At 39.3% G+C, this 23,886-nt stretch overlaps 1 protein-coding gene across 3 annotated transcripts; it reads right to left on the bottom strand.

The window, feature by feature from the left end:
* Window positions 1-2,036: 2,036 nt before the first annotated feature.
* LOC115752806 (cell cycle checkpoint control protein RAD9A-like) lies at window positions 2,037-21,952 on the bottom strand. 3 transcript variants are annotated; one of them, XM_048283780.1, is made up of 10 exons: window positions 21,940-21,952; window positions 6,502-6,630; window positions 5,610-5,729; window positions 5,414-5,522; window positions 4,527-4,778; window positions 4,345-4,457; window positions 4,036-4,100; window positions 3,262-3,503; window positions 2,939-3,085; window positions 2,037-2,300 (listed from the first exon to the last, which is right to left on the bottom strand). In XM_048283780.1, exons 2-10 carry the CDS (start codon window positions 6,604-6,606, stop codon window positions 2,167-2,169), a joined length of 1,287 nt encoding a protein of 428 aa, XP_048139737.1. In that variant the 5' UTR covers window positions 6,607-6,630; window positions 21,940-21,952; the 3' UTR covers window positions 2,037-2,166. The 3 variants fall into 3 exon arrangements, with proteins under 3 accessions (XP_048139737.1, XP_048139740.1, XP_048139734.1); XM_048283783.1 differs by lacking the exon at window positions 21,940-21,952 and having other exon boundaries at window positions 2,037-2,301; window positions 2,914-3,085; window positions 5,414-5,458; window positions 6,502-6,638; XM_048283777.1 differs by lacking the exon at window positions 21,940-21,952 and having other exon boundaries at window positions 2,037-2,301; window positions 2,914-3,085; window positions 6,502-6,632.
* Window positions 21,953-23,886: the final 1,934 nt, after the last annotated feature.

The following is a 23,886-nucleotide window of genomic DNA, read 5'->3' as shown; positions in this document are numbered from 1 at the left end:
CTAAGTTAACGGATGTGCCCTTTGATCTAACAGCTCCAATTTTTTTAACCACCTTACCGGTTGAAAGCTTCCCATATTCTCCTATTACCTACCGACAATGTGAATTAACAACTCGGGTGTGATGACTTATGATGCCGTTGACATATCTACAAAAGAATCATGCTGACCATCGAGAAATAGTCGCTCCCAAAAAACAAATCGTATTGAATAAAGCTAAACAGAGAGGCTGGAGACTATGGAATTGATTGGAGGAGAAGCGGTCGATGCATTGTCCAAGTCTAGACCCACCGCATATGATGAGAGTAAGCAAGCAAAAAACAGAGAGAAACGGAAATAGCAGAAAGGTACCTCGACCAAATGCATCGAAGGGCTCCATGGAAGGCTATACGATGAATATAGTCTTCTGGGTTATGTCATCAGAAGGGCCGGACTTTGGTTAAATCTACAAGGAACATGTAAGTGTTCATCTTCCCTCATTCTCATCCACGTGAGGTACGATTGAACTCAACAATCAACTGCGTGGTTGCAAATCATCTCAACCCGGGTATCGGTGATGTCCATCTGAGTTGTTACACTGTCCAGTTCACCTTGTACCGTTTTCTCTAATTAAAACAGCGAGGTGGGGCTGTCTCTGTGGAATGCAAATAAAAGCAGATGGCTACCGCGACATAATTTGCGAAAATGCTTTCAATCGCCACTAACCAAATGATAATGTTCCACTGAAAGAAACAATATGATCTCATAACTTCCTCCTGAACTCAAGGCGACCGATCTGTCTTTGCCACTAGAGAAAAGAAAAGTCTTTGAACTGTGACACCCTGTATAAGTGCTGATCAGTCCCAGCCACTAAAAGTCGCGGACAACATGAAAGTTGTGAATGTCAGATTTCATGTGCAGATATATGGGACATAATACAAATGAACAGACATCAAGACATTTGGCCTGAAGGTATAAGTCAGTGCATGAATGGCCGTAGGTGGAGGTGACAAATGCAACATTTAACGACATGATGCCAAGACCCAAAATCTATGAGAGGAAAAACGCAGACCCAAGGACTAGTGTATCCTGAAATTTACATGGAGGGACTTATTCTGCAGAACAAACTCCTTATCCAAGCCTCAAGTAAATTTTCTAATATCTCAGCAGAAAAATATTGCCACAAATCACAACACTAGAAATTCACCATCCTTGAGTATAGATATGGAAGCAACTCACAAGGAAATGTTAAACTGAATTGGTTGGAGTTTAAAAATGACGTAATCATTCTAGAGTATGATTTTAAGAAAGGAACATAAACATCTCAAAAACCTTTTGAGCGCTTCCTTGACACAGATTAACCTAAAATCATTTTCAAAAGACAAAACGGAAAAGCTTTCTACGGCAAGGGATATATTTGGTCAAAAAACTCCAACAGTCTTCTTAACGTTTTTAATGTGCTGTTGCAAATAGTAGAGGAAGAAAGTGGGAGAAAAACTGAGGTATTATATTCATAAAAAGACGGGCTACAAGAATAGCTCAGAGAACCTCGGTATAGAAGGCAGCAGAAACTTCAATCAAACAAGTCATAGATCTCCACATGAATAGCTGTTTTACAGATGGTACTGAAACCATCCCCCCAACACCACCCCCACCCCCCCTAAAAAAAAATAAAAATAATAATTGATTGCAAAGCTAGTTAGGAAATATTTGACGGATTTTACAAGGTATAAACACAATTTCCAATAGTATTAAACTGCAGGTCCTGTCCATAAAGCGTGTGATTCTTGTAGGATCTATCGGCACTGCTCTGTTTGTCTTGGCAGGAAGCTAGGAACAAGTTGTGATAGAATTAAAGTGCAGAACCATAACTATATCGAAACCTCACTCAGCAAAAGCACAGCAACTTCATACTGAAAAACAAAAGAGGGGGCAAAAGAAAAAGAGTTGCATTAAAATGCAGCTTTGTTGCATGCTGGACTAGTTAAATTGGCACAAGCACTAACGTATAGTCAAGTAGGAGGAAAATCGAGAAACGAAAAAATGACAAAGAATGCTTGAAGCAAGCTAGACACTGCTCCAACTATTTGAAGGAACAGAGGACAGGAAAAATCAGGCATTGGAAGGCAAAAGCACTTACCAGTAAAACTAAGAGAGCAAGATCATCATAGTCAAACAGGAAACATAGTGTCATTGATCTTCATAGTATGGTGGCGTTGATCGAACACAGAGTCCAGCACCATCCTCGTTATCATCGTCGTCGTCGTCATCCTCATTGGCGTCAACCCAATTACTTGGATGACGTTGTGAAAGACCATGTCCATCTACACAAGAAAAGAAAGAAGAAAATCGCTTCAGAGGGATCATCCAATTCATCTACTAACAAAACTGCACGAACATACTTATGATGGCGCTAATTAGTGCTATGTTATTACAATCTTGTACAGGACCTTTGTTTCTAAAAACATTCAGAATCACTGACAAACGACACGATATAAGCACACTAACAGACTTGATACTGAGAAGCACAAGAAAGGCATGTGAGTTCAGTCTTCCAGAAATAGGTACTTGCACAGGTATGTGCAACGCATCATCAGGGTTCACAGTCGAGTAAAAAAGCGAAAAAAAAGTTTTGCTCCACCTTGTATGTGGTATCATGTGGGCAGTCACACTAAATAGTGGAAACAAAGAAATGCTTACAAGTTTGGTTGGACATATGGATATCTGGCAGAAACTTTTTGCTTCTTGATGCAAGAATAAAGAGTAATATTATGCAAGACTCCAAGTAAGATGAATGCTTTCTTGCAAAGCAGCGTTTACAGTAGGGAAACAGGCAATAGAGAAAGTAGCAACTTCATTAAGAAATAATTATAGGAGATAGCAATTGAGCTAGAGAGATAAAGATGATAATCATCATACACACACAAACTGAGAGAGAGATTGAGAGATGAAGAATCTGGACCAGTTTGGATGTTTCCTGCAGCTGATGCAGCTTTTGATATTTGAATGGTGCTGGTCCTTTCAATTCCTGACTGACCACCAGCTTTTAGGATCCTTTCTTCAGGAACTTGCCTTCCATCAGAACCACTGCCACTTCTCGCAGCACTTCCTGCCCAAAGTTAGTAAACCACTCAAATTTTGATTCCCAAGGGATACTTTCCTATTGATTTCCTAAAAGAAGTATCTTACTGAGGACATACACAGCATCTCGTTTCAGCGCAAAGCAGAGTCAATTTCTTTGCCATCATTGAGATGATAGTGATACAAGCAGCAAGGATCACTCACCCGAGAGTTCAGACCATATTCTGGTATGATTTGAGGGGATCTCGGAAGCACTTGTTCCATTCCTGACTGGCTGTTCTCCAGAGACTTCCCCAGTATCAGCCTGGCCTGGCATTCCATTTTCCGAAGGTCCAGTATTACCTTCATGTAATTGTGATATGAGCATGGTGGCCAGTACAAGTGTAGCATCAAAATTGGAAGAGGCCCCCTCATCAATGCCAAATTTAGGGGACATCAAAATAGGCCTGTTTCATAAAAACATGCAGTTGTATCAAGTTCTTTATCCTTTTCTATTTTGCATTTAGTTGCACTTACGCCAGAGATGTTGCGCTTGAAACCACGAATTTAGTACCAAAAAGAAAAGTCAAAAGACATACATTAACCATCAAGTTTTGCAATGATATTTTTAGCGGGCATACTTACTAGCATCTTGCATTAAACTTGAAAAATAAACCATTTATCATCCGAACTTAAACCTCCTTACCCCGTTATTATCCAAACTTGATTCGAAGGAGCACTATATTCTATCAACCAAATTTTCAATGATAGCCTCTCGTTTTTTTGCATTCAGCCCAGAAGTAAAATTGTCATCAGCCTTTACAATTGTGATTGTGAAGCTATGCATTACCACGTTTTAAATCTCCGAGCAGATAACTAGCAATCATTCATCTATTCAAACCAAGTTATGAACTGATTGCATGAAAACTAATCGTTGCATCTGAACTACTTGAATATTTCCAAACGTAAAATTCAAAAGCGCATTTAGAGTTTACTTACTCGCCAGCCTTCTCAAAGTACAAATGAATGTCCACTTCACATCCCTCGCAGAATGTAAGAAATGCCTGGATTTCCATGAGATGGACAGAGGTTAAATATTATCATGTTCACTGGAAAACACAGGAAAAACTTCAATATAAAAGATGGTCCTGAACGTGACTCCAATAGCATTTCGGCAACTAGGTGTACTCATTTTAAGGAAATGGAGATAAGTTTGAAAGTGAAGTCATATATCCAAGAACTTTCGAGTGTGTTTATGGCACAAATGTCTTGATAGATACTTAATAAAAAACGAATCAGATGGATCACCTTCAACTCTTTGACGGCAAAAGTCACATCTACTGGGTTGCCTTTATGAGCATACTGCACAAACTCTTCCGCAGGATCTATCCACAGCTGAGTGTGCAGCAAAGAGTCGTTTTCTGCAACCAGAATCTGAACCATGATATTCTTCTCCATATTCAATTGAAAAGAATAAAGTTAATCTCTACCTTTGGTAGGATCAATGTAGCCTCGGAACTCAACAGCTTTCCCACCGAATTCGCTCGCAGCATCAGAAGGATTGGAGTTGCGTTCCGGTGCAATGATAGTAATTTCCTGAAGGGACGACTGAAAATTTGCAAGCAATCTGTTCAGATCACGAGGCCTCACTACAAAATTGCTTGGGTATCTTCTCCTATCCAGAGATAATTGCTGTATGTCGGGGTCAACATTGCAAGTAATCCAGTATGTTTTCTTAATGCCTGCATACATACGACAACATCACATACGCATGAACAAAAACTCACAGTTGGCACTGTGAGACAAACATGTATCCAATGCAGCTTCTTATCAAATTAATGCAGGTTTGACAGGTGCCAGCCTTCAATTTATATTGCAGTGAGATAACATAATGAATAGTGTAGTTAGCATGACTGAGTCAAAGACTGAAAATGGTAAGTGGCCAACAAAAAAAGAAGTAAAAGCCGTAGACATTGGAATCTAATTTTTGAAATAAACGTTCCCATCTCTTTATTCTTAATTCGTTGGCTTTATAGGTCATATCGGCGCACACCAAAATTCGTTTGACAGAGTGCACGCTGCTTTTACATGATGAGAAATTAGAAAAGCTCATCTGTGGACACATATGACATAACATACAAATGCTTCTCACAGCATTTTGCAGTCATTGCTCATTAGCAGAAATGAACATGTCAGTTTCAAGACTTCATTTCTGCTGTTTTCAATAGAATTGGATCGGAGCGAGATTATTTTTAGGAGTAAAAGGAATCCGCTAACTTTTCCACCTGTGCCACAAGCTTGCAATATTAAACATCAAATACACCAGTTCCAACCTAATGAATTCAGAGCGCCACGCAAACGACTGAAAGGTCTTTACCGTTGAAGCACTCAAGAACCCATTGAACTTTTGATGCATAGACGTCTGTTAATTGCACACTCAAATAATCAATGTTTGTAATAGGTGTTCTAAGGACAGAACAGACCGCCTGCACAGAGTATTTTGTAAATATTTGTAAACTAATTACAACTATAAACTGACAAATATACTAGAAAGATGAGTGACAACAATATACCTTTAAAAGAACGCTGCATTGAACCTGCGCGCCAGATACTGTAAACACATCAAAGAGGTCTGGCTTGAAGGTAATCAACTGATACGCAGATCTTGACGAATTGAGTGCATGAAAGGACAGCTGGAGGTTGAATATGAATATTAAAATCTCAATCTGACATACACAAGTAAGAACAAATCAAATAGTGCCAAGTGCCAGACATGATCTGAGAACTTGGAACTCCTATTGTTATTTGGCAGTTAAATGCGACAATGCAAAAGCAAGTCATGCAATTGCAAAGTATGGTCACCTAAGAGATATGCTGGGGAGAGCAATAGTGCTTTCACTTGTCGACTGTTGTAAGAACTCCATACAATGCCATCAAAGTAACAAGAAAAACCAGCAAAGCATTAGCGAGACAGAATAGCAGCACCGGTAGGGTAGAAGGTTATCCAAAGGGTTTTTCTCCAATGGTTTCACCATTCCACATTTTCCGCGAAATGACTTTGAAATTTTGAATCACCCTATCAACAGAATTAGACTCTTCTAGTCACTTCATATTTATGCACGTCGAGTTCTAATCATCGTCGGCAGAGCCCATCACAACCTAGGTCAACAAAGTTCTGCTTCCATCCACCGCCAAAAGCTCCACACACTCGGCAATCGACGGAAAAACTCTCAAATTTCCCAATCGGACACTCTATCGAGCGAAGCGAGCCAATACCTAACCCAGCATAACATCTAAAACTAAGCATCACTCATCAGGGCACGGATAAGCAACGACATAGCTTTTCACTCGATGGATGAAGCTGAGGAACGGTCGACATGGATTTCAGTGGCCACCCGCGGACTTTTTGGCCGGAGCTGCGGGTGACACGGACGGAGAAGAAGAAGGTGGAAGAAATGGAATCACCTGGGAAGGAGAAGCTTCAATGGCGAGGTCGTTTCCGACGCGGGAGAGACAAGCGATGGAGCGAGCGAAGGCCTTCAAGGCGTTGCCGCTGAGGGTGAACTCCATCGCTGAGCTCTTCGCTTCCCTCTCTGCACCGATGGTTCGGATTCTTACGAGGCGCTTGCCGGAAAAATTGGCGGGACTGGAGGAAGAAGAGATTTGGTCTTTGGCTCGGGGAATTAATGATGTAGCACGTCAATTGTCATTATTGTGTTGCTGATGTTTACCAAAGTCATTATTTTATCATTCGATAATATGAAATACTAACGAAATTTGATTGCTAAAGTTAATATATTAAAAAAATTAAACAATGAATAAAGTACATTCTTAAATGACACAATTCGTCTATTCGGACAAAATACGGTCGTAGCCAGATTCGGAGGTACGACAACGGTCGGATGAGAGATTTGAAACTTTGACCGGTCGGAGTGCAGAGAGATGGCTGGGAAACATCGTGGTTGGTGGCAAACTCGCGGCAAAGTCAAGCAGCCGTCCGAGGCAGGGAAGGTCGCGTGCTGAAGAAGTAGTCGTCTAGTCCAAACAATAAATAACGCACGAGCGTACCGAATTTGAGACGCGGAATCCAATTGTCTAGCGATCCGATAAATTCCTTCGAACTTTTGATGAGGAAAATTGTCCAATAAATTATAAACATTTTATATTTTCGCTAATTCAATTGTAATCCTTTTAATTCAATCGTAATCCTCTTAATTTTCACTAAATATTTTCACGTTTTGTCAATTGAGCCTATCCGGTCAATTTTAATATGAAATCGCTGATATTGATGTCGGTAGTGCCACATAGAATGGTGGATACTAGTGTGATTGATTATAATTTTTTTTTTCTAAAAATCAATATTTTTGGTTTTTGCCTTTTTCCTTTTTTCCTTTTCTCTTTTCTTTTCCTTTTTTCTCTACCAAGTTCGGTGAGGACCAGCCGACCCTCGCGGGCAAGGGTCACCTGGTCCTCACCGGTGACCTGTGAGGGTTGGCCGGCGATCCTCGTTGGGCTTTGAAGGAAAAAGAAAAAAGAAAGAAAAGAAAAAAGAATGAAATAATAATAAAAATTATATTTTTTTTAAAATTATCCATGTTAGCGCCGACCCTATCATGTAGGATGTTCGACATTCGCGTCGATGATTTTATCGAAATAACTACATTTATAAGAAAATAAAAAAAATGGAAATAATTTTATCTAGGCTCCACTTAATTTGATTGTCATTTTAAAAAACAGATAAGGGAGAGGCTCGTGAGCTTTAATTTATTATTCTTGTCAACGACTTATGTTTTTCAATCGTACAATTCAAATGGAATTCAAATAACGGATAGGAAGAGACGATCTCGAGTTTTAACTTAGCCACTTCGATTGAAGGGAAATGTCATGTAAAGAATATTGCAAAATTTGAAGAATCCATATACTTTAGAAAATAAAAATCGAATTTGCGATGAAGGTGATAGTATTCAAACTCTTATTTTCTAATTTTTTTCTATTAATATCAACAGAATTCCCATTATGCGTCTTTTTTAGCAAAATTTCAAGTTCAAGCTTTCGGCCTCATATCGTATATTCGGATATATTTACTTGGGAATTTCCAATGCCCGAAGCAACACCGATAAGAAAAAGGAGAATAAGCACCTCTAAAAAAAATAAGGGCATGTCAAAAGAAGAATAAACACGTATCAAAATACTTGCATCGATATATATTCCCGTAAAGCGTACAGACAACATAAACAGTTCTTAGTATTATAAAAGATAATTGGTTTTTTTAAATAAAATTAACAAATTGACGCCCAAATCAAATAACACAAGCCCCTTATCAATTCATTAGTTTTAGAAGGGAAGTATTGGGAGTGACAAAAAGGTACATGCTTTTTCTTATTATTGATAGCTAAAAAAAAACAATCCTAAACTATGCTCATTATGTTATATTTATGCGATTCTTTTTTTTGTGTGATAGACAAAACTTAAACTACGCCCACTGTAGCACATTTACCTTAAACATTTTCTTGTGGTATAAAAAATCTAGAACTTGTACATATGCGACATCGACCCTCCGCGAAGGTTTCGTTAGATGATTTTTCAGTAAAAACGTTCGTTTTTATTTCAATTAAGCCACGTGGGTATCATGTCAACAACCGTTTGCTTTTCGGTGATCATATAGGTGGATTTTTAATATATTTTATTGACGGAGAATAAATGTATCACATAGGTACAAGTTTGAGATTTTTGGCATTATAAAAACAAGTTATAGGTGGAGGTGTCGTGGTGATCAAAATTTGAGATTTTTGGTAGCTTTTGCGCTTGTTGATAAATGAAAATAACTTAGGTAAAAGGAAAAATAAAGGAGGAAAAGTTTAGGACAAAGGAGGGGTTTGATAATTTTTTACCGGTGTTTACTACATATTAAAGGCTAGATGAAGAATCAATATCACGAAGTCAAAATATTGATACCATAGTGTAATGATTTTTTTTTTCTCGCTATAGATTTATTGTCAAATAATGATTGCATGTCTAATCATATTTTGGTATATATATCACATTATTCATGTAATTGGTTAGAATATAAACATAATTTAAGATTAGAAAAGTTATTTAAGATAATTAAAAGGAATATGCAGAGTCGGGAGATTCTAACCCGGCTATCTCCGACCTCTGCTTGCGTTTTCAACTGCTGGGCCCAAGTTGCGATTGTGGTGGGTTTAATTCTTTAATCTAGATGCAACACGGCAGACGGCCAATTAAAAACTGAGCACGTGGCTTTATTCTCTCGACGAATGACTTCGTAACGAAGAAAACAACCCCACATGAGGCAAGAGGCAATCACACTGACTACCGATTGTGGGGGACTCAATTCGTGTTGTTGACAGGTCTTTGCCTTTCCATTCCTCGGAAAGATAGAGAGGGAAAGCATAGCCTTTCATGTTTTCATGTTGCCAAAGAGTTAAACAATGAAATAGATGGTGGATGGCCGATCGAATTGATCGGGTCATATAGAAAAAAGATTCAAGTATATCTATTTGTTAGGATGCCTCGGCTGCATACATCGTTGCACTTTCACTTGACACCTATCGTAATGATAAATAGCTCGTTTCGCCATGACCTTCTCTTGAATTCTCAAAATTTATTTCGAGGGCATGTGTTGATAACGATTGTGTTCTTTGAAACAATTTCTAACCAGAAATTATTTTTTCTGATTTTGTTCTCTAAGTAACAAAAAACGCGTTTGGTAACTATATAAAATTTCTACTTTTGGAATAAAAAAAAGAACAGAAATGCATTTCGTACTACCGGTGGCGGTGGCGGCCGACGGCCAGCGGGTGGTGATCGACAGTTGACTCTTTCTAAAATAACATTGTTTCTGATTTTGTTCCCGGGAACAAAGAAGTTACTTTTTCTTTTGCTCATTGTTTCTGTTCTGGGGACAAACAATCAATTTGCAATTCCAAACAGAATTCTATTCTATTTTTTTTTCGTTCCCGAGAATAAAAAATAGGAATAAAAAAATCTGGGGTATTACCAAAAAGACCATCAGTGTCTACCTAGCGGCAATTCTCTCCAAATGATCACCACTCAACTGCAACTTTCGAGTAGTTGGTTCCTTTGAAAAACCAATAATTCGGAAGAAATCACAAAGTGGTCCATGTATTATTGTCGACATTTGATTTTCAGTCGTCGTCATTTGTTTAATTGTGGACTTAGTCCTTAACCCGCCTTTCGATCCCGATTTCAAATATTTCCTTCCATAATGCAGATGGAAATTGCAGAGTAATACCAAAAATATGCTTAGTTCACGCAATTTGAAGATATCATCAAAGACCGTCCACTCAAAGGGAATTTGCACATAGGATTCCAGTCGGGCTTTCCTTAGGTACGTAATAGTATTGCTTCTGCTCGCGCGTTTCCGCAATTTTACCGACTATTGCCCCTTTTATTGTGGAACAATCATTTTCTGAAGGACAATTTAGCCCCAGCAATTAGTCAACAGAAATTTTGACATTTCTGCAAAATATTTTCTAGGAAATCATTTTATGAGAAAATGACAAAATTTTTCGGTCTTTGGCTAGTCCTGACAATGAATAGCAAAACATGCTTCGGTGTTTGGCAACCTCTGCCTGCCCTTTCCGACAATGGGTTGCAGCGTTAGCTTATCGGTACGGTTCTTTTCCTAATAAAATTTTAGCATTTTTTTTTATTTTCTAATCTAATTTAAGTAAGATTTAGAGAAGATAACAATAAGAAAATGCAACGTGAGCATTTTTCATTAAGCAAATTGATGGAGTTCACAGAAGGACTTAATTGCACTACTTGGACAAGTTTTAGAACTTACTTGTACTTTTTGAAAGTTTCAAAACTCAATTACAATTTCGCCATGAGTTTTGAGATTTCTAGTGTACTCATCACTTTCATAAAATGTCCAATGACATGTTTTTTAGGCAATACTTGTCATTCTTAACAGGCTTTCTGAATTTGTAAATAAAAACAAGACTTGTTTGAGGTTGCTGAAGCTTTACCTCCGACCACCGAGATCAGCTGGATTGGTGTTCTCCATTAACCTTCCGATGTTGCCTTCCTCGAGAGTGGAGAGTCGGAGAAGAAGATGAAATGTGGGAAAAATGGATGCAGTGATACTGTCTATAAGCTTCATGGCCCTTCTCCCGACTAAATGTAGAGACCGGGATGCTCATTTGGTGAGTTAAAAGAAAGTACATCATCGCACACGTCAGCACGGGAGACGGGCATACGCCATGGTGTACCTGCACTGTAATTGAGTTTGTCTCGACATCGCAATGAAGGTTTACTTGGGTTGTACCTAATATTTTCTCAACTAGTTAGTCGGGAGACGGGCATCATCCTTTTCCCGAGTGAATCCATTTTTCCCACATTTCATCTTCTTCTCCAAGGAAGGCAACGTCGGAAGGTTAATGGAGAACACCAATCCAGCTGATCTCGATGGTCGGAGGTAAAGCTTCAGCAACCTCAAACAAGTCTTGTTTTTCTTCCTGCCCTGTGTCTGATCATGTCAAGATCTTGATATTCTTTCGTGTTCCAACCTCTCATATTTTCCATTATGTGAATGCTGTTATATGGCGAGAAAAACCTGCACTCCAGGTAAATCAGGTGAACTCGTTCATGAACTCTGAACTACTTGTACGGTTCAACTGACGAGCCCATGGAGAGTTGCTTGAAGAAAATGGCCTGTTTCTCTGCATTAGACTCTGAGAATTGGATTGGAACACCGATTTGTGCCACCCAGATCTCTTTCCTCTAGTCGCTTTTCCTTTTTGTTGTTGATTGAGCCTGGTTTTTGTCCTTGATGTTCATGATGTCTCGGAGTCTCTAAGAGCATGATATGGGCTCTGCTCAGAACAGCACCTATAGGGGCATATCTGGCGGATGTAAAATGTCTTGTTTCTCGCATTTCCTGGGCTGGGGTGGTTTGTCTGAGAAAAGTTAAGTGCCATAATAACTTCCATTTCTTTGGAAAGAATGCAAACCTTGTCCTAAAGTTACTGGGTGCGAAAATTCAGTCGCATCGATGAAGAGACACGAACAAAAAATATATGTTGCATTTCTTTCTTTTATCGAGAGAAACTCACAAGAAACATGTATTAAGTGAAAGTTTCATTAGCTTTTCCTCCTTCTCTGTGATTTACACCTGAATCTTGGTGTCATACCTCGCATCCAATTTCCTTTCGAACTTAAATTGGTTGTTCTGAAAGCTTTTGGAAAGACCATCTTCTATATGATGCAGAAAAAGCTCAATGCTTGAGCTTCTAACGAGTATTTCTTTGGATTTTATTTTCAAGACATGGAGCAGAGCATGTAGATCGAATTGCTACAATTCATCCCGTGGAGAATTTCTTGCGACATATGCTAATTGGTGCCATCGGAGCCACGGGCATTCCGGCCATCACTAACCTTGAAACCATCGTGTGTATCTACACAGTGCTCGTAATCCTGAGGCAGTTATTGATCCTCAAGATGGGAAGGCAAGGAGACCCAAGGTTCCGAATCATGTTCGCTCGCATCGCTGTTGTTCTCGGATGTGTCAGGTGCTGTCTACTGATGTACATCTTGCTTCGTGTCATGCCTTGGCCGGTTTTCGTTCTCCGTGTCCTTGAGTCGATGAACCTATAAGCGATTCATCGCGCATTAGGGTATTGCGACCTTTTTCGGTTTTCCTAATACTGTGGTTTGCCCTTTCGGGCAGTTGGTATTGATGTGCATCGTGCTGATGTTGACTGGGACACGAACTTTGGGTTTGTACTATTATTACCTATAGGACATGAACCTTGTGTTGAACTATTATTACCACGAATATCTTATATATCAGAAAGCATAGTATGTGATGTGATGAAGATAATGGTATTACTTAGTTAGGATCCCGATGCGATACAATGAAGTTGGAGAAACACATGATTTTTTTTTTCTTTGGCTAGAGAGAAATAGGGAAGTTGATTCATAAATTTTGATAAAGAGTCACATTTTTCTCATTTACAGTTCCCCAAGTTCGTAATCCGATCCTCATATCCAACCTTAGCAATATTCTAGACACTATCTTGACAAGAACTTCGAGGGAAGTACAAATTCTTTATTATTGATGTTCCTAGTGACTTAAACTCTCGGAGCAATTAATGTAATTTTTTTTTGGTCGAATCAATGATAATCATTTATCTTTTTTTCTTGGACGTGGATTCTTTGCCCCACAACAGCGGTTAATTAAAAGAAGATACTTTTGTAATATGTCAACTTCTTTCTCTGGTAAGTATTATCAGCTCCTGCATTGAACAAATTCATAAAAACCGGGAAATAGTTTGCTAGATAAATAGAAGAGAACATAACTTCTCATTGAGCCGCTTTTCGCATTTCAAAAGTAAACCCATTTCCTTTCTCGAAAGGCTTAATATCACAGAAAATCCTAAATTGGTACACCTATGATAAATTTACCTCAAATTATTTTTTTACTATAAAAAATCTTAAACTGGTACACTTGTGACATATTTACCCCCAAACCGACAAACTCACCCTCTATTAGTTTTTGTTAAATTTAACCGTCAAATTGCTGAGTTAGATGGCACGTGGCAATTCATGAGTGTACCAATTTAGGATCTTTACCCTCTGTTTGTCACATGTGTTTCAATTTGAAATTTTTCATGGTATTACCTCGGTTTAACAAAGGGCAAATCTATCACGGATGTACCGGTTTGGGGTTTTTTGTAATCAAAAAAATTAATTTAGGGTAAATTTGTCATAGGTGTACCAATTTAGGATTTTTATAGTAAAAAAAAATAGTTTGGGATAAGTTTATCGTGGGTGTATCAATTTGGGATTTTTATGGTCAAAAAATAGTTTGGAGTAAATTTATAACAAGTGTACTAATTGAAATTTTCGTGGTATTAATCCTTTCTTAAAGATAAAGTTTTAGCCCAAGCTATTTTTTACTACATATACTTGACCAAAGTTGCCGTAAATTATAATCCATGGCACTCCTCAAATACAAATGCACCGCAATTGTCACTTGGGGAAGAGGAGGAAACAGAGTTGTCTTTCGTCCAAGACGACTGAGGGATGAAACTGACCGAAAGTGGGTGAAAAGGAGGAAACAGATAGTTGTCTTTCGTCCAAGACGACCAAGGGATGAAATATGCGGAGCCAGGAAACCTGTCCCTTTCTGTTTGCGGAGCCAGGAAATTTGCGGAGCCAGGAAACCTGTCCCTTTCATCCCTTGGTCGTCTTGGACGAAAGACAACTATCTGTTTCCTCCTCTTCTAGTGACCCAATCTAAAAGTGACCCACCTAAAAAGACAATGTAAATGTGATCCAATGAATGACAATTTGCCATGTCATTGACATAGTTCAAACGGTGAGAAGACAATATTTTTGTCTATTCCACTTGAAATATTTGTTTAATTCTCTTCCGAAGAGAGGACCTCCCATTGGTCTACAAATAAGTTTTGCTCAACTCGCATCCTCGCAGCAAGTTTTGCTTCAGACAGCGGAGGAAGAGAGCGATCACTCCAAACTCGGAGGTTAATGGAGAACAACAATCCAGCCTATCATGGTAGTTGGAGGTAAGCATCGAAGGTGAACCACAACATCTCTTCTCTACTGTAGTCCATTTTCCCTGTGTGTGTTCCATCACTCGGACGCTCTTTCGTTCGGAAACAATCTGTGCTCTGCATAGATCAGATGAACCCGTCCTTTCCAATGTTGCACTGGGGAGCCACCGCCCACTTTTTGTTCACTTTGTTAATTGATCCACGTGTTTATTCTTTTGATCCTCATTGTTTGAGCTCTTCTGAAAGGCTGGTCATCTAACAAGTAGCTTGCTGATTTTAATTCCAAGAAGTGGAGCAGAGCACCTGGCTCAAATTGCTGCAGAATATAACCAACAGCTTGATTCCCTGCTGGAGGCCTTGCTTCAACTCATCAGGGACAGGCATGGCTCTTCAGGTCCAGCCAACATTACCGGTGCACCTGTCATTATGCTTATCTGTGCAACAATCAAGATCATCCGGCAGAAATTACTCTCCGAGATGGGAAGGCAAGATATGGACACAAGGTTCCAGCTTGCATACGCACTGATCGCTCTAGCTCTCGGATGTGTTGCGTGCAGTCTGTTGATGTTCCTTTTGCTCGATGAAATACCTTGGCTGATTGACTTCCCCTGGGTCTTACTGTTGGTAATCCTATTCGCTTTCATTGCAAACTAAAGGATTAATTAGTGAACGTGGTGATGATAGTTTTCGATTTTCTGATGTGGTGATATGTATTTTAACGCTAGCTATGACATGAAATTCATGGTGTGTTATTACCTTGAGCACACCTTTTACATCACAAAGCAGAACAAGTTATGATTATGATGACTACAATCCTTCTTGGTGCAATTCGATATTGAGAAAGTTTACAGGACTTAGCAATCTCTATGCAACAAAATTTAAGCTAAAGTGGCTAATTGGATAGCTCACAAGTTCTGAGTAAAGCAAGATGGACAAGTACAAGCTTGATTCACAACCCACCTGGCGCCCGCCCGTTAAGATAAAAAAAATACATGGCTATGTGTGCATAACATCATTAGATGAATCAAGCCAATTGATATTTAGGTTCTTAAATCCACGCGGAAGGTTATTTTTTCCCCTGCTATAAAAGAAAACACATCCATGCTTGTGGAGAAAGTTAAATATTTAGACGATTGTAAGATCTAAATTCTATGTTATTGTAAGAAACTTAGACGTGTATTTCTTTAACTACTCCATTTTCTGTTGTTAGGTTACTATGATATATGTGGAAGAAATACATGCATTATTACATGATAAAAGTTGGAGGTTGAAATCCTCATTGTGGAGATCAACCGGCACTCACTTTATGAAAAAATCAGTCAAATCCCTTTTTCTAGCGTTGGCCATAAATATATTTTCTCTACCATTGGCCTAATTGTTCTCAATGTTCCCATACAGCAGGGAATCTGTGGCGGGACCGGCCTGCCTCATCGACGATCAGTTCTCTTTCAGATCATAGGCTAATGAGCTTCCAGGACTACAATATGTCTTGAGTTTGAACTGAAAATTCGATCCAAATAGGTTTTCTTAGTTTGAGGAGGTTTTTTAAGCGAGTGGTTTCCTAATTTAAGTAGGAGTTCTAAAAGATATTCCTATTTTGGATCCAAATATTATATAAATAAGAATGTGTCTTTGCGCCCTATGTAAAGAAGTAAGATGTAGCTTCTTAGTGAATTTACACCATGAAGCAATCCTAGAGTATGAAAACCGATTAAATCTCGTGGGTCGGACTTTTTGTATTCATTTACGAGGTTGACGGAATGTTTTGAGAGTAATTATGAGAGCTAAATAGTGTATGAGCTATCGGATATAGTTGGGGGTTAGAAAATACCAAGAGTGTTTTGAGTGATTCAAATAAGGTTACATTACATTATCCCCTTTGCTGATCTGTCGATACCCAAATTGTTAAACAAATGAGAACTACAATGCTCATATGTCCCAACCTCAGCAACATTCTACGCACTATCTTGACATGTACTTTATTTCGCAAATGAAAACTACAATGCCTGATGTCCCGCTTGACATTAAGAGAGCTTGCAATCCGTGGGAGAGAGACGTAACCGGTCACAATTCCTTTAACCAAAGAATTACCCATTTGAGAACAAAAGCCAATTCACATTGGAAAATCCATTGAGATTCAGGGGAAGGAAGTGGCTCCAAGTCCTCAGCAATTATTGACTTTCTTGGTCAACTTTTGTGCAATTCAGATGAGTCAACTGGGGACCCTCCAAAGCTATGTGAAGCAAATGATGAACGGCAAGGTAGAAGACGACAAATTTTTGCAAAGCAAGGTTTCACTGCTCAGGCGTCCCTTAGGTCGCGGTTCATGTAACAAGAGTGCATCATATGTTGGAATCCATCCTCATATGGTAAGTGAACTTCCTACTTGAAAGAGCCACGGACCCAGAAACTTTTAATGCCTTCTGCTGCTCTCTAGAGGCGCTTAATATGAAACAATTAAAGCTGCACAGAGCTTGCTAAATATGCTACATGGAGGATTAGATTTTTTAAGAGTTTATTTGCTAATTTGCTACCGAGGCATTTTTTTTTTCAAATTCAGCAATCTGATTAGTTCAGTCAGTCGAAGACAATTTAAAGCCCCGCAAGCTACAATTAGTTTATTTGATTGGTGGGTAATCTAATTGCAGTGCATATACTAGAAGATTAGCTGGAAAGGTGAATTTGATTGCACTTCTTAGTGAAGGATACTACACTCGTTCAATAGTGAACTCGTTGGCATTGTACTACTATCGGTAGTGGCACTAAATTGAAATTTCCTCTTAATATGTAATGTAAAGTTTGTGCAAGAATGCCTCCACAATCTGCACCTCCACTTAGATTAAAGAAAAAAAAAAGGCAAATAGTGATGAACTTCCATTAATGTTAACTTGACAACAGAAAAGGTAATTATATGCTTATTGTGGATGGCTGGCTTTTTGTATGTCCATTTGTCAAGCTCTCCTTCTCTTTCCTCGATCTTGATTGTTGCATTACATTTTGATTTCAAGACCAATTTGATTTATCGAACAGAAACATATGAGACATACTTGAACTACTCTTGCCTCTTTTTTACTTAAATAAAACATTGAACTAAACAAGTATTTCTAGTTTATAATGTCTGAAGGTTTAGAAAGTTTATGATTCAAGCTTTAGCTGAACTTTAAAGTCACTATAGTATAGACTTGGTAGACTGTTGTAGATGTTTAGAGCCGAATTTACAAAACGTTTCTAATCTACATTTGAGTTTAAGTATTTTTTTTTTTTTAGCGTTCAGGTGGCATTGGGGCAGCTTTTGTGCGCCTCAACTGGTCCAGTTTTCTGACCCCCCCCACCCCAAAAAAAAAAAAAAAAAAAAACTGGTCCAGTTTCTTGGAAACAATCAAACTCCCTTTCTATCTAAGTCAATATCTTGTTGGCAACGGAAATATTTCTCATCTCAATGATGAGATAGAAATGCTCATAAAGCCTGAAAAACTGGTTTTCCTTAATTAGTCTTCTGCCTTTCGTGATTGAAGTACCCTGGAGTCTAGACTTGAGCAGCAATGAAATATAGTTCTGGAGGAGTAGAAAGAACTACTTTGTGTTGATTTTTAAGTTAAATTAAACGTGCTTTGCTCAAATTACGAGTCTTTTTTTTTTTTTTTGATGTTTTATTCCTTCAGCAACCTCGATAGTTGTCTCGTGGCTTTCAGTTTCTATACCAGATGGATTGCCTAATAATTTGCTCGCTTGACCGTCAAAGCATTATTGTCCCTTGAATGAAAATCAATAAAGGATTTCGAGCCATGTGGAGATTACAGACTTCTTAATAGCTTCGCTATGGTTTAGAGCATTGTGCTGTGTTTGATGCCCCTGAAATTCAGCCAAATCCGAGAAAGAACCAATTTGAATCAGAGGTCCAAATTGAGGCAGGAACGTCACACATATGCATGTGTACATTTTCGGGGGTTCCGGGGGCTCATTCCTAGATTCCTATGTACGAAAACATCGAGGTGCAAAGGTGGAACAAGGTTCATGTCCCGGCCAACAGGTTGGGCTTCCGGCCACCGCACAAGAAAGCCTCTTGATTTTTGCAGGGTGTCGGGCGCCTGACCTGCATGGCCAGGTCGTGAACCTGCCAAGGCAAAGCATATGCATGAGGTCTTGGTCTTTTCCTTTTCGCATTCTCAATCTATTTTCAATTATTACACAAAAGAGGAAAACATTGCCCAAAAGATCTAAATTTTTTGTACTTTTGAAAATTTAGTTATAAACTTTATTACGTTTTGCCAAATGAGATCATCCGGACGATTTTCGCCGGAAATCGCTGTGAAGTGGACGCCGGCCATCTACATGCCACACCTGGCGCCGACATAGATAATTTTTTATTAAAATTTTCAGAATTTTTTTCATCTAATATTTTTATTTTTATTTTCCTTTTTTTCCTTTTCTCATCTTTTTTTTTTTTTGGTTTTTTTCCCTTTGCCAGCCTCGGGCGAGTGCCACCTTTGCGGGCTTCGGGCAAGGGACACCCAGGCCTAGGGTGGAGAGGGACGCCCTCCCTAGATAGGGTGAGGTAGTCCTCGCTAGCCTGGAGAAAGCCGCCCTTGCCAGCCCCTCGCAAGGGAGATGGCTGCGCTAGCAAGAGTCCAGTGGAGTTCGTAGGCCATCGATGAGGCCAGGCGATGGCTGGTAGGGGAAAAAGGGAAAAAGAGAAAAAAAAATTGAGAAAAGTAAAAAATCCAAAAAAAATTCAACAATTATTAAAAGATTATTACAAATTGTCCAAGCCCAGCATCGACAGCCCTATTTAATGAGATAGGCTACATATGGGTTAGTTAAGTTATAATACATGAATTGTTAATGAGTTGGAGTTGTAAGCTTAAGGGTGCATGGGTTATAAATGGGTTTGAAACCATTTAGCATATCAAGGTTATTAGTTGTGTCAATGAGATGCCTTTAAACTTATTTACAACTCTTTAACAGATTTTATTATTTATTATTTTTCTCTCCTTTACTTTTTTGTCCCCACGAAGCCGGTGAAGATGTTGGCGGACCCTCGGCGACCACTAGGTGAGGGCTGTGAAACCCTCACCAGCCGCGAGCGAGGGTCGTGGTCCTCGCTCATTGGCCGCTTGGACGAGGATTGCAACCCTCGTCGGTCTTTGAAGAAAAAACCAAAAAAATAAAAATAAAATATCAGATTTTCATTTTATTTTTTGAAGTTTTCTTATATTGAATTAAATATGAAAATATTTTAGTGATATTGGTCGATTCGAGTATGGGTCAAAAATTTGCACTACGCATAAATAGGTTAAAAACGGGTTAATGGATCAATTTGTGTTTGACCATTTATGACCTGATTATACTTACCTGTTTAACCGTCACAGCCCGAATCCTACGAGCTCACCACATCCCACCTGGCCACGTTATTGTCTTGTTCTCTAGGATCCAAAGGCCAACGAAACTCGAACTCAACATGAATGACAAGCACATGTGGAAGCAGAAAACAAACCCCGTACAGAAAAAAAAAACAACACGATAACTTGGGATGGTAAAAGAAAACTTATATACATATTCACTTATCCTTTACAAAGTCAAACCTAAGGCTTCAGAGGCCACTGTACAAGCCTAGGACCACAAAAAAAAAAAAAAGGGGTCGAGTGGTCGAAGCCTAACCGCTATCCCTAAAGGATACTTTCAAAAAGTCGAGGGGCGACTATCCTAAGCCCCATCTTCACCGTCTTCTGATGACGTCCCCGGAGCTCCCTCGTCGTCAGTCACAGAAGGCGTTTCCACATCCGACGGCTCTACCACCTCTACGTCCTCTTCGGGCTCTGGATTCTTTGAGTTGGTCTTCGAGTCTTCGGGACCAGCATCGGGGTTCGTCACCACACCGTCCGGAGGGGCAGCTTGAGTGGGGTCCCATTCCCCAACTCCATCATACAGGATATCAAAACCCCTCAACGGTCCTACTAGCATATCCCCATGGCGATACGTCCATGCTAAATACGTATGGAGTTTCCAAAAATTCTCTCCCATGTCTACCCGGATTGTAGTGGTATGCCTATAGTACATTTTATTTTCCCCCACCGGATATTCGGTAACTACGGTCTCCATATCCCGGGGGATTCCAAATCTCTAGGGCAGATTGTTCATGGTCGAGGTGGAGGGTCTGAAAAAGAACAACTCACGACGGGGTGAGAATAAATCTCGGGAAGAAAGTCCCTAATCCTAGATTAGGGTGCTAGTGCCTCCGGACACAACCTAGGTGAGCAGTTTTCAAAATATCCACACTCAGTCAATGGAACCCACCAAATAAATCCCAGAAATAAACATCTTTCTCCTAACTTGCTACGCCTTAAAAAAAAAAATACTACGTTACTCAGGAGCCCGCGTTTAACACATCAGGCTATAATATAAATGGACAGAACCACGTAATAATGCCTCAGGCCATTATATAGTCCGGACCCGCGTAATAACGCTTTAAGTCAATATAACCCGCGTAATAATGCCTCAGGTTAGTATCCCGCGTTTAACACCTTAGGATAAAATAATAAACAGAACTCCGTGTTTAACGTCTCGGGATAAAATAATAAACGGAACCCCGCGTAATAACGCCTCGGGGTAAAATATGGTCTTATAAATACAAACCCCACGTAATAACGCTTCAGGGTAAAATTTCGCACGCACGCTCAATTATTCCTCATAAAGACCATGTAATAATAATAATAATCCCTCGATCGCTCGACCGATACCACATGATCACTTAAAACCTCCCGATCAACCAATCTAAACCACACGATCTCACATATTTTCTCTAATAAAAGACCAGGACCACACGATCTTTCTAATTTTTTCCCAACCGCTCAATCGAGACCATTCGATCTAATTATACTGAAGAAATATTCGATCGGGACCATGTGATTCACTCACGTTGAATAATTAATCGGGACCACCTAATTAAATCACACTAATGCAACAATTAATTTACTCGACACGATCAATTTATGCTAAAGTAATAATCATTCTACACCATATGATTAAAATTATGCTAACGTAGCAATTAATATATACCATACGATTAAATTATGCTAATATGTAATTAATACGTACCAAGCGATTAAATCATGTAACGTAGCAATTTATCAGAACCATACGATTAAATTATCATAACGTGCATTTAATCTCCACCACATGATTAAAGCATAGTAAAGCCACAATTAATCCTACCCGTACGATCAATCTTCATAAAGCAAGATCCAATCTAGGCCATCCAATTAAAGCATCATAAAGTAAGATTCAATCCTAGCCATCCAATTTCAATCATGAAAAATTCATCACATCAAGCAACATATTTTCTCTCTCTCTCCCCTCTCAATTTTTGGCCAAGCTCTCTCTCAAGAACACCATCCAACAATTTTTTCACCAAAACTACTCCAATCTAATTCCTTTAGCATCCTAACTACCTAATCAAGGTTTAGGAACTAGCTTACCTCAAAATCTAGCAATTTCTTTGGTGAAAATGTTGAGGGAAATTTTATCCAAGCGGCGGCTCCATCGGTCCTCTCTCGGCCGGCTTTGATCCACGGTACTACGGCGACTCCGGGTAGCTCACGGTGGCAGCCTAGCTTCGGTGATTCAAGGTGAGGCCGACGGTGGCTTGATGAAGTTTCGGCGGTGGTGGTGGAGGTAAAGAGAGAATTCGGCCAAGGTAGAGAGAGAGAGAGAGTGAGGTGAGAGAAAATTGAGGGAAATTTATGAAGAAGATGACGAAAATAATCAATATAATAGGTTAGGATATTTTGGGGTGGATATTTTGGTCTTGAATTATTGGTCTTGAAAATGAAGAGAGAGAGTCTTGTGGGGTCCATCAATAATTCATCTCATTTTTGCTCTTGAAATGTAAGAAGGGTATTTTGGTAATTTGTTTCACCATTAACTAGTCAATTTTCGGCCATGAGGGGTGAATGACCAAAATGCCCCTTGACCAAAGTGGAGAAATAGGTATTTTCCAAGGGTAAATGGGTCTTTTCCCATTTCTGATCATAATTTCATTTTTCCGATACTTTGAGGCGAATCGCGAAGTAATCGTACTCCGGATGAGGTAACGTCCAAAATTTAATTATTGGAACCCCTGAAGGTTTGACGTCTAAATTCGAAGTTCGATTCGCGATCAATCTCAATTAATTGAAATTTCAGCGTATCTCAAACTAACGGGCGGCTTTTAGGAGTTACGCGTTTCGACTCATGATTAATATCACGTTTAAGAATTACTCAAGCCCTAGCGACTTTGGTTGTCATGTAATTGCGAGGGTCAATCACTAGTCCCGATGGACATGATCGTTAGAAAATGATTTGGGGACGTTCGGAACCCACACGAGGTCAAATGGAATCACCCGTGATCCAAGCGTAGGGTATCACCCGAATCATTCCTTAACCATTCTAGGATCTGTCTATATTGGTCCCAAATATTCCCTCGACAATTTTCATGGCCAAAGAGTCGGTCCAGGATCAAGTTCTTATGTCTACGTACTTGATTTTCCTAGCTAGCCATTCCCCTTTGATTAGTCCTCTCAAGAGGAATCGGTTCTGAGTGAAATTTAACTGAAATACATCAATGAAACATTTCATTCATTTAGAGCTTCGAAAATGAGTCGGAATACAAGATGTCACATTAACAGGTCTAGATGTTGCATCCAAACTAAACACGTGAGTCCCATGTGCAAGTCGGCTAGCAAAGATATTGATCCACCAGTGAACTCAAGATTTTATTTGAAATAAGGTCAATTCTGGAAACTCTCTTGGGAAAACGAATAACTTTGAATTAATGCGAGTTCGTCTAACAAGTTAATAGCTATATCAACAGGCTTTCGATGATACGTTCTTATGGTAATGTCTATATTTCAATCTTTTAGAAGAAGAAAGAGCAAATGTATGCATGCCAGCCCTTCGGTCTAATTAAAACGGGAAAATAGACATGACTTGTATCTGACCAGGTACGGAGAATTGCTTTTATAACGAAATCGATTATATCAAAGAAATTTCCCCTAACCCAAGAGAGACCATATATAGCGAGGAAACATGGAGTGAGTCCATGGACCTCCGAGGTGTAGTTTTCACATTTAAGTACAAAAAACTACGCCATGGCGCGAGAACGTCGCCAAGGTCTGTGACAGTCCCACCCTGTTCTCATTTTCAGGCAGTAAAGGGAAAAACTTAGCGAGGAAAAGCCGGAACCTTAATGGCCAACAACTATCCAGCTGATCACGGTGGTCAGCAGAGGTAAGTTTCGGCGACCTCAAAC

This window comes from Rhodamnia argentea, chromosome 1 (genome assembly GCF_020921035.1).
Source record: "Rhodamnia argentea isolate NSW1041297 chromosome 1, ASM2092103v1, whole genome shotgun sequence".
NCBI lineage: Eukaryota > Viridiplantae > Streptophyta > Magnoliopsida > Myrtales > Myrtaceae > Rhodamnia > Rhodamnia argentea.
The sequence above is the reverse complement of the archived record's forward strand: the minus strand, read 5'-3'. Positions and strand labels throughout refer to the sequence as shown.

Bases quoted from the DNA above. Each gene is read 5' to 3' on its own strand.
- LOC115752806 (XM_048283777.1), bottom strand. From the start codon at position 6,606: ATGGAGTTCACCCTCAGCGGCAACGCCTTGAAGGCCTTCGCTCGCTCC. The intron at 5,730-6,501 runs GTGATTCCATTT...TTCAACCTCCAG, and splicing joins TTGAAGCTTCTCCTTCCCAG to CTGTCCTTTCATGCACTCAA. The intron at 4,101-4,344 runs GTGATCCATCTG...ATGGAAATCCAG, and splicing joins TTGCCGTCAAAGAGTTGAAG to GCATTTCTTACATTCTGCGA.